Source organism: Stigmatopora nigra, chromosome 3 (assembly GCF_051989575.1).
Source record: "Stigmatopora nigra isolate UIUO_SnigA chromosome 3, RoL_Snig_1.1, whole genome shotgun sequence".
In the NCBI taxonomy this organism is placed as follows: Eukaryota; Metazoa; Chordata; class Actinopteri; order Syngnathiformes; family Syngnathidae; genus Stigmatopora; species Stigmatopora nigra.
The window spans coordinates 8983534-8997915 of record NC_135510.1 but is presented as its reverse complement, the minus strand read 5'-3'; the positions used below and the strand labels follow the sequence as shown (position 1 = coordinate 8997915).

The 14382-nt window shown below is 38.3% G+C and overlaps 2 protein-coding genes across 3 annotated transcripts in view; one reads left to right on the top strand and one right to left on the bottom strand.

Moving 5' to 3' along the window:
- galnt18b (UDP-N-acetyl-alpha-D-galactosamine:polypeptide N-acetylgalactosaminyltransferase 18b) overlaps positions 1 to 953 on the bottom strand; it is a 40358-nt gene extending 39405 nt beyond the window's left edge. For both annotated transcript variants that reach the window (XM_077712393.1, XM_077712394.1), the window contains exon 1: positions 511 to 953. In XM_077712393.1, coding sequence (XP_077568519.1) covers positions 511 to 940 — 430 coding nt within the window. In that variant the 5' untranslated portion in view covers positions 941 to 953. The remainder of the gene's footprint in view (positions 1 to 510) is intronic.
- Positions 954 to 1617: 664 nt separating this feature from the next.
- The window catches only part of btbd10b (BTB (POZ) domain containing 10b), a 33760-nt gene continuing 20995 nt past the window's right edge, over positions 1618 to 14382 (top strand). The window contains exons 1-2 of the mRNA XM_077712396.1: positions 1618 to 1772; positions 4064 to 4187. The gene's annotated coding sequence lies outside the window, so the exon portion shown is untranslated. The remainder of the gene's footprint in view (positions 1773 to 4063; positions 4188 to 14382) is intronic.

The window sequence follows — 14382 nt, the reverse complement described above, 5'->3', positions numbered from 1 at the left end:
TCTTGTTTGATCTTGCCAAAACATCCAGAGAACAAAAATTTGGATCAGATAAAAAACCTTATTGCATTATTTCCTCAAGTGAAAGTTTCTAAAGACAATATAATATACAGTTGTTGTTTATGTTCAGATTTTTGTAAAATTGCAATTCAAAACATTGCCTCTTAGATTGGCCCAATGTGAACAGTATAAAGTCTTATTACACAAGTCTACAATTGTTTATGTATATACAAATTCACTCATTTTCTGGACCGCTTATCCTCACAAAGTTCGCGGGGGTGATGGAGCCCCTCCCAAACTACTATGGGCACCAACCAAGTGGGGGCCAACCTGAAGTCAATCCCATGTATACATACCCTTCATTTTTGTCTAAACACAGTTGAGGTGAAGAAAACTATTAAGGCGTGCACACACACGCAGTGCAGGAGGAAAAAAAAGCCCTCCCAACTTTCCGGGGCAGATGAAGGAAGCCGTGCACTAAAAAGAATGGAGGCCATTCATACTGTTATTTACCTTGAATGTGTTGATTGACCACATTCTCCAGGCGATCGAGTCTTTCCATCAGCCGCAGAGTATCTCCGGATCTTTTGTCTACCGCGTCCAACTTTCGCTCGGTGAAAGGCAAGGGCACTTTGATGTAAATATTAGCAATGTAATTAGTCACCCATCCCACGTAGAGCAGACAGACGATGTTGGTCATGCCGCTCAAGATCACGCATGTGGACACCAAAGTTTTGGTTCTCCTGGTGCAAGCCATGCCCGCATCCCTCCATGCAGTTCCCCGATCCTCTCCGGCGGATAAAAACACTACGATATCCGGGCAAAAAGGGAGAGAAAATGTCAAATGAACTTCATCCCAAATGGTCAATTTTAGGTGCTTGCCTCTACAGGTGAACGCCACCTCTGCCGAGCCATCGCAAAGCACCGGCAGGTCCGAGAACATTTGCCGGAGAAAAGAGGCGTCAAGACGGCCAGCATCTCGTTGCAGCCAATCGGGGGCGTCGAGAGGACGGACGAGATCCCAGAACCACGCCCCCTTCCCCCTGCTGCGCACTTACTCACTGGCAGCTACGTGTTTTCATCAAACGTCGCTCAAGGTAGAAGATGCACAATTCCACAGACTCGCGACAAATATTCAAATTTGTCAAGAAATGTAGGTTCTATTTCACAATTGCAAGGCATTTTACGCCCCCCCCCCATATAGATATACGTGTGGTTTAAACCTTTCACGGATATTTGACTGCTTTTCCCATCATTATATAAACACGCACGATATATAATACTACTACTTGGGAAGGTTTTGGTCCAAAATTGTGGACACTTTAAATTATGTTGTGACCATGAATGGTTGTTCCATAATGGTGCTCTTAGTAGACTGAGCTAGGCTCCAGCACCCTCGTGACTTTTGTGGGATATGTTATGGAAAATGAAAATGAATAATCAAAAATGGTGTTACTTAATTCAATATTGAATTATATTTTTTATCACTGGGGTTAGTATTCAAAGAAATAAGGTGTTTAATTACAAATCTTAGGGGGGCGTTAGAGTGATGAAAATCCTACTCGAATGCTCAGAGGGGGGCAAAAATGCTTTGTTTTTATTGCTATTTGCACAGGTTTTGACGTGATGTTCGGGGTTATGGCGTCTCAACATGGAGGTCTGTGTCGGAGAGATGGTTTTTAACTCAACTTTAAACCTCTCAAAGACCTCCAGATCGTGTGAATTCTGATGACGATCTTTCGGATGATGGTTGAAACTTCAGACGAGCTCTTCTGGTAGGTTTTGGTTGTTGTTGATAACATTATAAGCGAGTTGCTCGACCACGTTTTTTGTATGTTCGCATGTGTCATTTGTCTGTAAAACTGACGATCCGATTAAACGTTGTGGGATACGAAATCACAAAACAACTCATATCAACACATCCAGTGTAAACAGTTCCCCTGAGAACTTCAATTTGAATGATTTTAATCGGAAATCAGAAAATGTTTGTTTGGAGGTTTTCCAGCCCAATCACAGCCTAAATAAATAAATAAAAATCAGCCCAAAGTACAACTCCTGGTCCAAAATAAGATATTTACTTTACAGAATTCAATTTATATTTTGATATATAATAACAAAATTCAACAGTGGGTGTCGCCTTGTGTAGTGGAATCATTGCTGATATGCCCAAAAGCATCATGGGAGATGGAGTTCTTAGGAATCATTCAATATTGTATTTTCATATCCCCAAAAGGTATCTTTATTATTTTAAAATCATATTTATTCCAATTATTAAACTTACAATAATATATGTTAATAGAAATCAATGTTTAGAGGGGCAATTCAAAAGGATTTCTAAAGATTAGTAACATTTTTGTTATTTTATTTTTATTTTTTTACCTCCTCTCCTCAATAAACATTGCTCAGGTATCAGATCGATATCGGCAGGCTTTCAAAATCAGGTGACCTGGGTGCATAAATATGTGAGCGGGACATCCCTGATGTTTATCCTGATGTTTATTCACATAAAATAAGCCATCATCACCTCAGTGCATGTTCACTAAGCGATATTTACGACTCCTTGTGCAGGAGCAAATCGAACATTCACCTATGTGAACAGGATGAGAAAGGCATTTCTTCTATTTGCGAGTTGGATACGATGAAAGCCGTTATTCGATTTTCTCAGCCGTCTAATGACTTCCCGTAACCCAAGCGGTTGTGCTGGAAGTCAATAAATTGTAGAAAATTCAGCGCTCCTGCGGTACAAACGATGCTCTGGCGTGCCATTAAGATCAGGATGCTGACTTGGACGGAAGTCATTTACAACAATGGAGGTCTGACAGTACTGTAATAATGGAATGATTAACAGATCAGATGGATTACACAAAAATAATAGCCTCCTCTGTTGTCTGAGATAAGCGAGGAGAAAGCATCTCATTTCTGGAAGAAGAAAAAGTGACAAGTTAGACAAATGCAGCTTTGCTGACTTTTCTTTTCATAATTGCAGTCGTGTGATTCATTTTAAACCTCTGACAAGATGAGTAATTGGTGACAAAACAAAGCATTCATTCAGCATGGCTCTCATTTGAATGCCGACGCATTATAGAATCGGCAAATTCTTCTTTTACAGCAAACCCTATATCAAGAATAGTCACAGCATATGCATTTACATCAAGCCAATATAATGCATACGTTTGCAGCATCAGCAGCCGCGTATCTAGCAACATTACATGAATAAATAAATACAAGGTCTACTAGTATTCATGTGTGATATGAATTGAAGACAAAGCAGAAACAAGAAATGTTGTCATGATGTTTGCTTTGGATAAAACTTCCAATACTCTTCACTTGACATAAAATGTTCAGAGTGAGATTGTGTGTTTGTATTTTAATATGTAAATATATACACACACTTAGTATATATACATACTCGTTCTGTAAATTTTATTCATATATGCACACATACAGGCTAATACTCGTCATTGCATAACTTTTGCTCTTGTATTTTTACATACTTCACTTCCAGTTTGCATTAATAATGAAAAAACAATCTGTAGCTCATACATTAAGTGTTTATTAATCACATCACGTGTTTGTATTTGACCCTGATTTAATTTTCATGAACTGTGAACATGCTATCACTTGTCACTCATTTTTAAGCTGTGCCAATAAATTAACAAAACTGACCTAAGAATATTTATAATGATTTCAAAAATGTGCACTTTATATTAGCATTTATACGGTTTAGGGTTATACAAAACAATTATTTCCCCTCTGACTTTATTTGGTTGATTGGTTGGATGAATTCACAACAACATTTCAAAACTTATTTAATTCTCTTTTTTTTAATTCATGTTAAGGTAAAAATAATAAACTGGGATGGTAGCTGTCCATTCATTTGTTTGCTGTCTTCATTTTTACAGTGTGGCAATGTTGAATTATATTTTTGAGGGCATGAGAAATGTATAGGTAATGAGAATGACCTGCAATATGTTCAGGACAAGCTCAATATGTGAGAGTTGAAAGTCCTAAATATGACTTTTAAAAAAAAAAATTGAAGACAAACCATACACTTGTGTTGTTTCAGAAGGATGTCAACATAGGACCAAGCAGTTCAACTAGCAATATTATTCCAATATGGAGTGACTGCAGCTACAGCATCAACTGCAGATGGAGACCCAGATGATGGAGGTGCAGGCAGAGGAACAAAGGTTTTTTATTTTTATTTATTTATTTACTGTTTGCCAGGACAAGCAATCAGTGTGATGTTGCGTGAAGTATTTTCTCAAATGCCTCAACATCCTGCCCGAGAGTACCTGCATACAATGACACCCCACTTAAAAGATGATACCAAACATGAATGAATGGCAGAGTACCACATCCATAATTCCCGTTAGGCAGATCTTGCAGTGCAAGCAATGCAATCTGAAAAATCATTTTTAACCCTATCAGGAACAATTGTCCCTACAATGGACAGCTATCCAAAGTTAACACCTAAGACGTTTAACTCTTATTAGAGCAAGTGACTACTTTTGTCATTTTGAACCCCGTTTCTTTTTACACTTAAGACCTTTAATCCTTGCATTAGTTAGAACTTTATTTCATCCTGTATTCGTGAAATTTCTTGGTTGCAGTAACAAAACAGACAGAAGACACACAAGACATTGTAAACCTAGTTTAAAAAACTGGAGCCACACGTAGGAAGTTCTTTATAAAGTACAATTACTTTGAGTGATTCATATTAAAATTGAAAACAACGAAAAATATTACACTAAAATTCAGTTTTCTTGACTGCTGGTATATATTTCTTATATTCTCATCTGAGTAAATTTTCATCACCATCCACGAAGAAGAAAGATTTTTGTCTTAGTATGCTGTGAGGGGATCTGTAACTCTATGATCCCTTGAACAAAATGCTGGGAGTGGTTGTGTAGGAGGCTTGGGAATAACACTTCAGTGGCATGCTGCATTCTCCATCCAGGCGGAGTTCCTCCGCACATAAATTGTGTAGGATACAACAAGTGACTGCAACATTTTGACCCATTCAAATCATATCGTCATCAATCATGGGGAAGAACGTATTAATACAACTTTGATTGACTACGCCCACTACTGGCTCCCGGTTGGGCTGACCCTTTATATTTCAGTCTCAGTGTGTGGGTTGCCAGCAAAAGAAAAGAAATTCCCTTTGAGACAAAAGGATCGTTTCATTGGTGTTTGACAGCAAGAGCCGTTCAAAGAATTCAAATGGAGGGATTAAATCGTCCTCATTTTGGGATTAACAACAAAATCCTCTTATGGTGTTAATATTGTTTGAAAATAATAGAATTAAACGAGCCCTTTAAGATGAAGGAATCAGTAGTCAGTGTGTACAATTTAAAGATAATTGGAGAGCACCGTACTCTTGCAAATCAAAGATTAAAATCTGTATTGACACTACCCGATTAAACCTTCAATGTAATGCGTTAACGTTTCTCAAAGGAATGCACAAAATAAGTAGCATTTCTAACCTACGGCCAACTTTAGAACCACTTTTGGGATTTTCAATTCATACCAATGACGTTAGTTACTAGCAATATATTATTAACATTGCATGAGAATAAATCCTCTTCTCACCCAAAGGGTATTTTTCATGTTTATTCAATATTTTCTTTTCTTACACCTTTTTATTTTTTATTTTTCAATGCATAAACAAACATTATTTTGAATTCCCCCAAGTTTTCTTGCAAAGCTGCTTCATATTACCTGCCAGAGCGAACTATGGTTGATCAGTAAAAACAGAAGAAAAAAAATTCTCTTAGAGAAAAAAATTTGCATGTCCATCCTTTTTTTTTTTTGGCTTCGACATGCATATATTTTCACAAGACAAAATCCTGTTCTCATCTTAAAGGAGGAGGTCAAATCCATTAATATATACTCTATCTGAGGTTGTCTTTTTTTAATTCATCACTATCATTATTGAAATAGGAAAACTGCTGTGGAATATTCTCTCCTTTTTCCTGGGCATTGATTTCAACGTTTCTTCGTTAAAATTAGACACTCTAACAAGGTCAATAATAACCTTTATTTGATGTTGTGAACACCAGTGCTCCAAGATTAGAACCAAATTGTGCTCAAGTGTGTTTATTTATAGCACCCTTCATCAGCATCTCTCCACAGAATTAACAGGATGAAAGCAAGAACCTATTTTTGTTCCTTCTAATCATAATCAATCACAGGACAAAGTGAAGTGCTTGTAATATTGTACGTAATGAAACTGGCCAAATTCTCAAGGTGGTAAAAAGGACGTGCTTTTTTCTCCCTCTTTGTCGGTACTTAAAAATCTACTGCAATCCGATTCTTTGACGCTACACTAAATCTGCTCTCTTAAAGTTGCTGGCTAGTTTTTATCCCCATTTTTACTGCCAGTGATGGCAATGGACGTCCAATCCGTTGTAAGTGGAACTCAATAGTTGGAATGGAAACCAATGGCAGCTGAAGAAATGTAACCATAGTCAAGCAGAAGCTGGTGATCACGCTATGGATCAACGCCTCAGTCTTGTCTTATGAAATATTGAATCCAAATGAAATATGTAAACTCACTTGAGTTTTGAGAGGCTCGCAAGTTGGAGGTGGAGCATTTGTCCAGCCCAGTAAAGCAATGACTGTTTGCCCAAGGTAGGAGATTAGAGACTGCACTCAAGCTGAACCTGCTCAAGGGAAGATAAAGGGAAAGAAAAGACAGGAAAAGACTAAGTGGATCCAGAAACAAGGACTCTGACATGACAGTGGGCCACTGTTTTCCGAGATTAGTTCTGTTCTAACAGCCACATGCCTCACTAAATATGCCTAGCATTGTTTTAACTCAAAGTCACCTCATTGGAGCTGAACTTTACAAAAGCCTTCGATTGAGACGTCTCACTTGTATCTGATGTTCGCATTTCTATTTAAAGTCTTCTAAATTTGATACTCCCCGCACGCCCGGTACAGAAAATGGATGGATGCATAAAGGGATTAATTATAGTGTGGTAAAAATGTCAGGCATTAAGAGCTAAAGACTTAATGCGGGCCGGCGTATATAGTGTACCGAGTTAAATGCATGCTTTGACTCACAGTGAATCAAATTCCTTCGTAAAATCACCGATTGTGAAGCGGAATGAGGAGCTGCCAGAGACGAAACTTGTGGCAGACGAAATGACCTGCATGAATATTTCATGGTCCGGTGTCAGATGCCTATAAAACGACGAGCGACTTTTCATATTTCCTTCTTTTTTCTTTTTTATCACTTCCAATTGTTGCCGGCAATAGACAGCTCCTGAATAATGTATAATAATGTATGCCGTATCCTGCCATGACATGCTCGGATGAACTCATTGGCTGCCATTTACTGCAACAGGCCACCAATACAATTGCACTCGCAGTCAAAATGAATGGAATTGCTTTCAATGGTACTGGCTACCCAAAATAGTAACTGCAATTGCATGTAAACAACAAAAACATGAATTCTCTATTAATGACGATTAAATAGAATACAGTGGTATCTCGACATACGAGTGCACGGCATACGAGCAATTTGAGATACGAGTGTAATTTCGGGCAAATATATTTCTTGAGAAACGAGCGTTGCAGTTTTTTCAGTGTTTTTTTTCCCCCGTTAGTCAGTGCGAATGGCGTATGTACTACTTCTCGTTGGCAAGTGTTCGTGCGTTATCCTATTCTGAGGACATTTTTGTGCATCAGTTTTGGAATATTTTGAAGAGAATACAAAAGCAAACAACCCATCGATAGGTTGCATCTGAAAGTCAGGGTGGAGGCGGGGCAAATAGAGCCAACCCGGGAGAAGAAAGGTAGCAAAATGTAAAACAAAATTAGAATTAGGTTTAGTGTGAGGTTAGATTAAACTTATTTTTGAGTGTGTTTGTATTGTAATCCAAATTCATTTAAATTTGTTTGTTATGTTACGAGCGTGTTGCCATGCAAAAAGTCTCTCGAACTACTGTATATATTGCTTGGGAAATAGTCCGAGGTTTTTTCTCGTGCTGTCACCAAGACTGCCACAATTAAATTCAAAGGGCCATCAATCAATTGATTGCAATAAGTGGACAACAGTCTGCCTTTGACCAGAACTGCTTGTCAGGTTTGTGGTGAAATGTTGAATTTGGGTGGGTATACTTTCTTCAATTGTGGGAGTTTTGGGGTCAACAGTAGTATTCCAATCATTCTCCTCCAGGTTTTGTGAGTAGTGACCATGCTAGGCTTCTTTGGCAGTGTACCGGACCTCCATGCCCACTAAAAAGTTCTGTGGAAGGCAAGCCCCCCAAGCTTGTTTTTTATTTTCGTGCAGCTGGTGAATACCAAAGGGGAAAATGGATAAAAGAGCTAGTCTATATCACCCTCAGGTCAGGGCAGGTTGAAGTGTCGCAGAGTTGGCGGAATTTCACCTCCGATTTGATTAGTGACTCCAGCCTGCGCTCTCCTCCGTTGCTCTTGCCTCTTTTTTTTTCCGGGGGCTGATGAGTCGCTAACCCGAAACGCTGCTCCAGTTGTAAAATGAGAACGTGCTTCCTATATTGGACCCGCCTTTGACGTGGGACACAGAAGCTGCATGCTCGGCAGATATTAATCATGACTGGAAGCAGATAGATCAGGTGTCGCTTATTTGTCCCTAAAGATAGCTTGGACTGGCAGGCATCGTTTGAAGTATACATGCTGACTTTGTGAGTCTTACATGCTGGAATTGAGTTGTTCATTGCCAGTTATGTTAGATTTATGCTATATAGTATATATTTATAGTGTTATTAAAGTAGTAAATTAGTTCAATTTCATTGGACTTTATTATCTTTAAAAACAAAAGTAGTTGATTTAGTAATTGGGTTTGTGTAATAGCAAGATGGAATGTCTGTGAAATGGAATTATAGCTTTATTATAATGATTTTGTACATACCCTTATTTCATAAATTATACCGATGATGCCCAGGATTTTCTGTTTACAGTTTCCCTGTTGAAAATTGAAAATGTCACACGCTCAAACAGCTGCCAATAACAATGACATTCATTATAGAACATCACCAACCTGTCAGATGCCAATAAAGTAGGATGGCAAAATAGATAAATTATGTACACGTCCACATTTTTAACTTGACATTTCCTCACCTCTCTTTTCAGTCCAGCCATGTACTTTTTAATGAGCACGCTAAATATTTATCAGACAACTATACAAGAACAGGAAAAAGGTTTTACCTCTTCCAAAACAGATGTGACTCTCCAGGAATCTACTCCATAGCTTGCCCATTCGGCTTCGCATATAAAAGCAAACAAACTCTGCTGTTCTGTTCCATTGCCAAAGTATTACATTAGTTGACACTGGGTCTCCCAGTTGAACCATTCTCTGCATTACAAGTGCAAAATTAACATTGTGAAGGTTTTTTTTCAGCTCTCATACAACTGGCGACTACATTGTGAGGAAAAACGGTTCTCCACAACATTAGGCTTGAACTACATTGACATTAGCGTGCATAAACACGCAAAATATAGCCTTCGAACTGCAGGGTGATGAATTAAGGTCAGTTTTTCACACCATTCAATTCGAACTAATCGTCAAGGAAAAACGTGATGGATTGCTGCATTATGAACGGTCCTTCGAGTCCTTTTTTGTTTCGTGGCAAGTTGATAAAGAGCGCTTACAGCGAGCTGAATAGAGTTGTTTACAGGCTGGAGGTAAAGATGCCGCATGCCTTAACCAATGAGCTCCCTTGACTCGCCTCCGTGTTGTGCAGATGTAACACCGCTGGTGTCAAATCGGCTTTCTTCTATCATAGCTATGAAGCCTGAAAAGACGAAGAAAGAATCCCGTTGTATTATATCATGTTCTCTACATGACCTACTTGCGTTCGGAACACTGATTTAGTTTTTTTTTCCTCCAAGTTTTGCGGATAACTCTGAATGATGGTTTTGAAATGTGCCCTAGTTTGCAAGACTGTGGATTAGTTTAACAGATGTCTTGTTTTTCTACAGACTTTTATATCTTTTATAATAGTGGTTGCAAAAAGTGTCAAGAGTACCACAGGTGGTATGTGGGCTCTTTCCGGTGTAATGCGTAAAATGTTCAAATAACTTTTATTTATTAAATTTTGCATCCACTAAAATGGAAGAGCATGTTCAATTGTATCGAACCTAAGCATCAAAAGATTCACATTTAATGTTAAAAACTTCTAACTCCAATAATATTGGGATAAGAGTTGGTTTTTGCTAATAAATAAATGAGAAAAGACTTATATACATGATTTAACATGTGATGTTGGGTCATGTAGGCCAACATGTTGACATTTTGTGTAAAATGTGACCTCAGTTATATATATATATATATTTTTTTTTTAATAATATATAGTATATTATCATAAAGGGGCAGATCAGTAGTCGAATGGGTTTGCATGTTTGAATCACGCCTTCTGGCAATGAAAATAAAGAACAAAAGAAATTATTTTATCATGTCTATAACTCGGAACAAAGTTTTGCTAATCAAACTGACTTCATCTCTGAATTAATGAGGGAATAACAATAAATTTAGAAGTCTTGTCATCCTTCACGACCTGACATCTGTCTCGCAGCGTCTCTCTTGGTAGTGATGCAAAACTCTATGATCAACTGCTAGATCCTTGGAAGGCTTCTGTTCCACAAATCGCATCCATCAAGATCTGCTTCGCTGCTTAAATTACGCCATCTTCAACGCGAGATGTTTAACAAAATGGAGGATGATACAATTCTTCATAACTCCACAAAGCAGCAGGGGGAGATTTTAATGGATGAGAACTTAAATTGCTTTACTTCCTTCAATGCGGTAATATTGGTATTTTGAACAAGGCATAAGTGTGAGCATATCCAAGCTGACTTTGAACAAAAGCCAAACTACAACCTGGCACTAGTCACTTTTATCTTTATATCATATTTCTAATAAATATGTAGACTCCAAATTAAGTCTTCCTAGGAATATTGTCATTTTCTGCAGCCTACAATTACTCATTTATATGAGTCAATATAGGGCAGGAGTGCCAAAAGTGTGGCCAAGGGATAATAAGAAAGATGAATAATTCAAAGTTAAAATTAAAACAATAAAATAAAAACAAAAATAAAACTTGCAAAAATAGTTGTGATGACTTTAAAAAAAAGAGAGAAGAATAAAAACAATAATTGTGGCCCATTTATATTTTGCTGTAAATTTGTATTTTCTTATTCTTGTTGTTTCATGACATCACATAGCTTAACTCTTTGGCTGCCATTTAAAATGGATTGAACATCTATAGCTGTTAATTCTTGCTTTCAATCTCAATTTCCTTCTTTTGTTCAGCTACGTTACCCTCTGAGGTGATTTTCGAGAGTATAAATCGCAATATGAGCAATTTTTATGCCGGTATTTCTTTCAAAACAGACACCCATCATCCCCAAAACATAACTTCTCACCAAACACTGTCTGCGAACACAACAAACACAGCCACGACAAACAATACTTCAAAATGAGACTTGACGCACGTTAGTCACAGTCTGGTGACGATAACGTTTATTTACAATGCGACCTTCACGTGACAATAGTCTGACACGGACTCCCCATATCCGTAAGGAGGCCGGCCCATTATGGTCTGTCTCCTTGTGTAAATTCGATAGGTGTCCGTAGAAGGTTACAATTTGGAACAAATGCTTGAATAAGCATGTAAGTGATCAGCACTGTGTATCCGCAGAAGACTTGAACTCCTACTGTCAGCTATTTGGGCTGAGAATGTGCAAGGATTACAATTTGACAGTATTCACGAGTGAAGCGTTCTTAATATCTTACATGCTGCGCTCACAGTTTCAGCATGAAAATGAAGGGGGGAAAATTCTCCGCATTCGGAGACAGCGGTGGTGCTGGTGTTGGGGGTAGGGGGTGATTATCTCTCTGATTCTTCTTTCTGCATATACTAAAGGCTCAGCTGGGCAGGGAATTTGCGCCTTACCTGGACTGTAGAGACCTCGAATTTTTTGGGCTTAATTGGATTGAGGGAAACCATTGTTCTGTTGCTGTTGTGACTTGAAGGCTTCTTTTTATTTTTAACCTTCCAATCTTGCCACAAAGGAGACTGAGGCAATTTACCACAGGCTAATTCATACAATTGAGCAAATGAGAGGGGTAGAAATGAGCAGTATTTGCAGTCATGTGGAAAAAATAATTATGCTTTTTGGAAAGTGGACTTGTATGAATGTGTTACTTTTAGAAGGTAATGTTATATTATTGTGTGCATAAAAGGTTTGGGGTGCTTTTCACTTGAGGCAAATGAAGAGCTTTAGCAGTTTGATTGACAGCAGTTGGAAGACTTGCTGCTGGCAACTGCAAAAGGTGAGGGAATAATGAGGCAATAAAAATAATGTTGTCACTATTTTCCCCCAAAAATAAGAGCCAATTCAGGTAGTCCATCTAGTCAGATAATCCAAATAGTCAAGAAAGTAAATGTAGTGAATGTGTCATGGCCAAACAGTCTGGCTTGGGTAATATTTTGCACTGTATTTATAACTTGATGTGCCTTCAAAATAAAGTGCTGCCTTTTTTAAAGCCTGACTCACATTATGAACAGTAAAAGGGCTTCATTTTTAGAGTTGGACCATAAAGTGTTCACGACAAAAGCCAAAGCAATTTCACCTCATTTGACCTGCTACATTTCTAAATTGAGTTCACCTTCCACTGTGGAGGAAGTCACATCGTCGTCATGTCGCTGTGATTCACTTTAGTGAGCGACTACTCTTCCCCTGTACACTCTCAGCGCCTGTATTTACTAGCATCTTATTTCCTGAATATTTTTTGGTATTTTCCCAGGGGGTGGCCAGATGGAGACCACCATTAAAATACAGCGGGGCACACCCAAACTAAAATCCTTAATTTCAGGGAATTTATTATACTGCTGTTGTAAAAAAAACTGTGGCAAAGACTTACAAGGTCAGACAATACCGTCATTATGAATATCTCAGCAAAACGAATCTTGTATAATAAATTGAAAAATGAGAATTTCATTTGTGGGAGTGGAAAAAAACACTGCTGCTGTCGTTTACATGATGATTTATTCTAGTTTTTGTCGGACCCTTTGAAGAAATTCCCACTGATATATGTACTTTGGTTGATTGTGTTACATTTAATATATTATATAGTTATATATGAAGAGTAGTTAACATTTTTGCCTCACAGTTCTGAGATGTAGGGTTCGATCCCAGGTCCGGATCTTCCTATGTGGACTTTGCATGTTCTCCCCCCTGGCTTGCACAGGTTTTTGCCGGGTACTCCGGTTTTCTCCCACATTCCAAAAGCATGCATGGAAGCCTGGTTGAACAGTCACCATCTGGCCAGAGGTCGGGAACTTTTTGGACCGAAAAAGCCATAAACAATTTATATTTTCCAATCTTATTTCTCTAGAGCCATGTTCAGAATTTAAAATAAAAAAGTGTGTAATTTTTGGTAATTTCATGGCTTTTAAAGTGCAAAAAGTAGCTGAATTCTTTTGACAATGCCACTGTGGCCACATAACGCTCCAATTGGTGGATTCGGGACTAAGCTCTCTCGTCGGCACTTACATATTTGAGCTCACAGGCTAGCATAAAGCCATATGCAGGCATCAAAAGAGCCACATGTGGCTCCTGAGCCATAGACTATCTCCCCTTGCTTTAGGGGGACCATTGCTTGAACTGACATAATATTGCAGAATCAATAAAACTATAAATTGGATTGTATGTCTAAAAATAAGTAAGTTGCAATTAGGCCAGAATATGTTGCATTCTTACAACATTAGGTTTCTGCTACAGTTTGCCCTTGTTTCTTTTGGTGTGGCGTATAGTCTCAACACTTGTACTCATGGGATGTGATAGTTTACATTTTCTTCAAACTAAGCCTTAACAAACACAGCCACACTGCGCGGGCGGTCTCCTTTTTCATTTTTTTTTTGCATTTAATGGTGCTCAGAGGACAAGGTATTATCACGATAAAGATAGCAGAGAAAATATCCTGCAAGGACTCAGAAGTCATTGTTCAATTTAAAGACTGCACAGTTACAAGCAATCATGTTTTGCCGCAGAGGGTTGTGAAAGAATGCATTCTTTAATATCGAAAATGTGTGAGAGTCACAATCTTTAGCCTCTCTAAAAAATGCCTAAGCAAAATGACCACAGCTCTCAGAGCTGTGAAATGAAAAATAGCAAACTTATCGGCTACCTTTGAGAGTTGGGACAGGAATGGCTGAGGTATGGCGCCATTGCCTGTTAGAGACTTCCAATCTATTTTGACTGGGAGGATTGGCATTGCTGCCATCCCTCCCAGTTAAAATGAATTGCACTGTTTATCACTGGCAGCCAAAATAATAAGGTAAAAATGGCCTCACATTGGCATCAATTTACTGTCATGCATTTACCATGTGC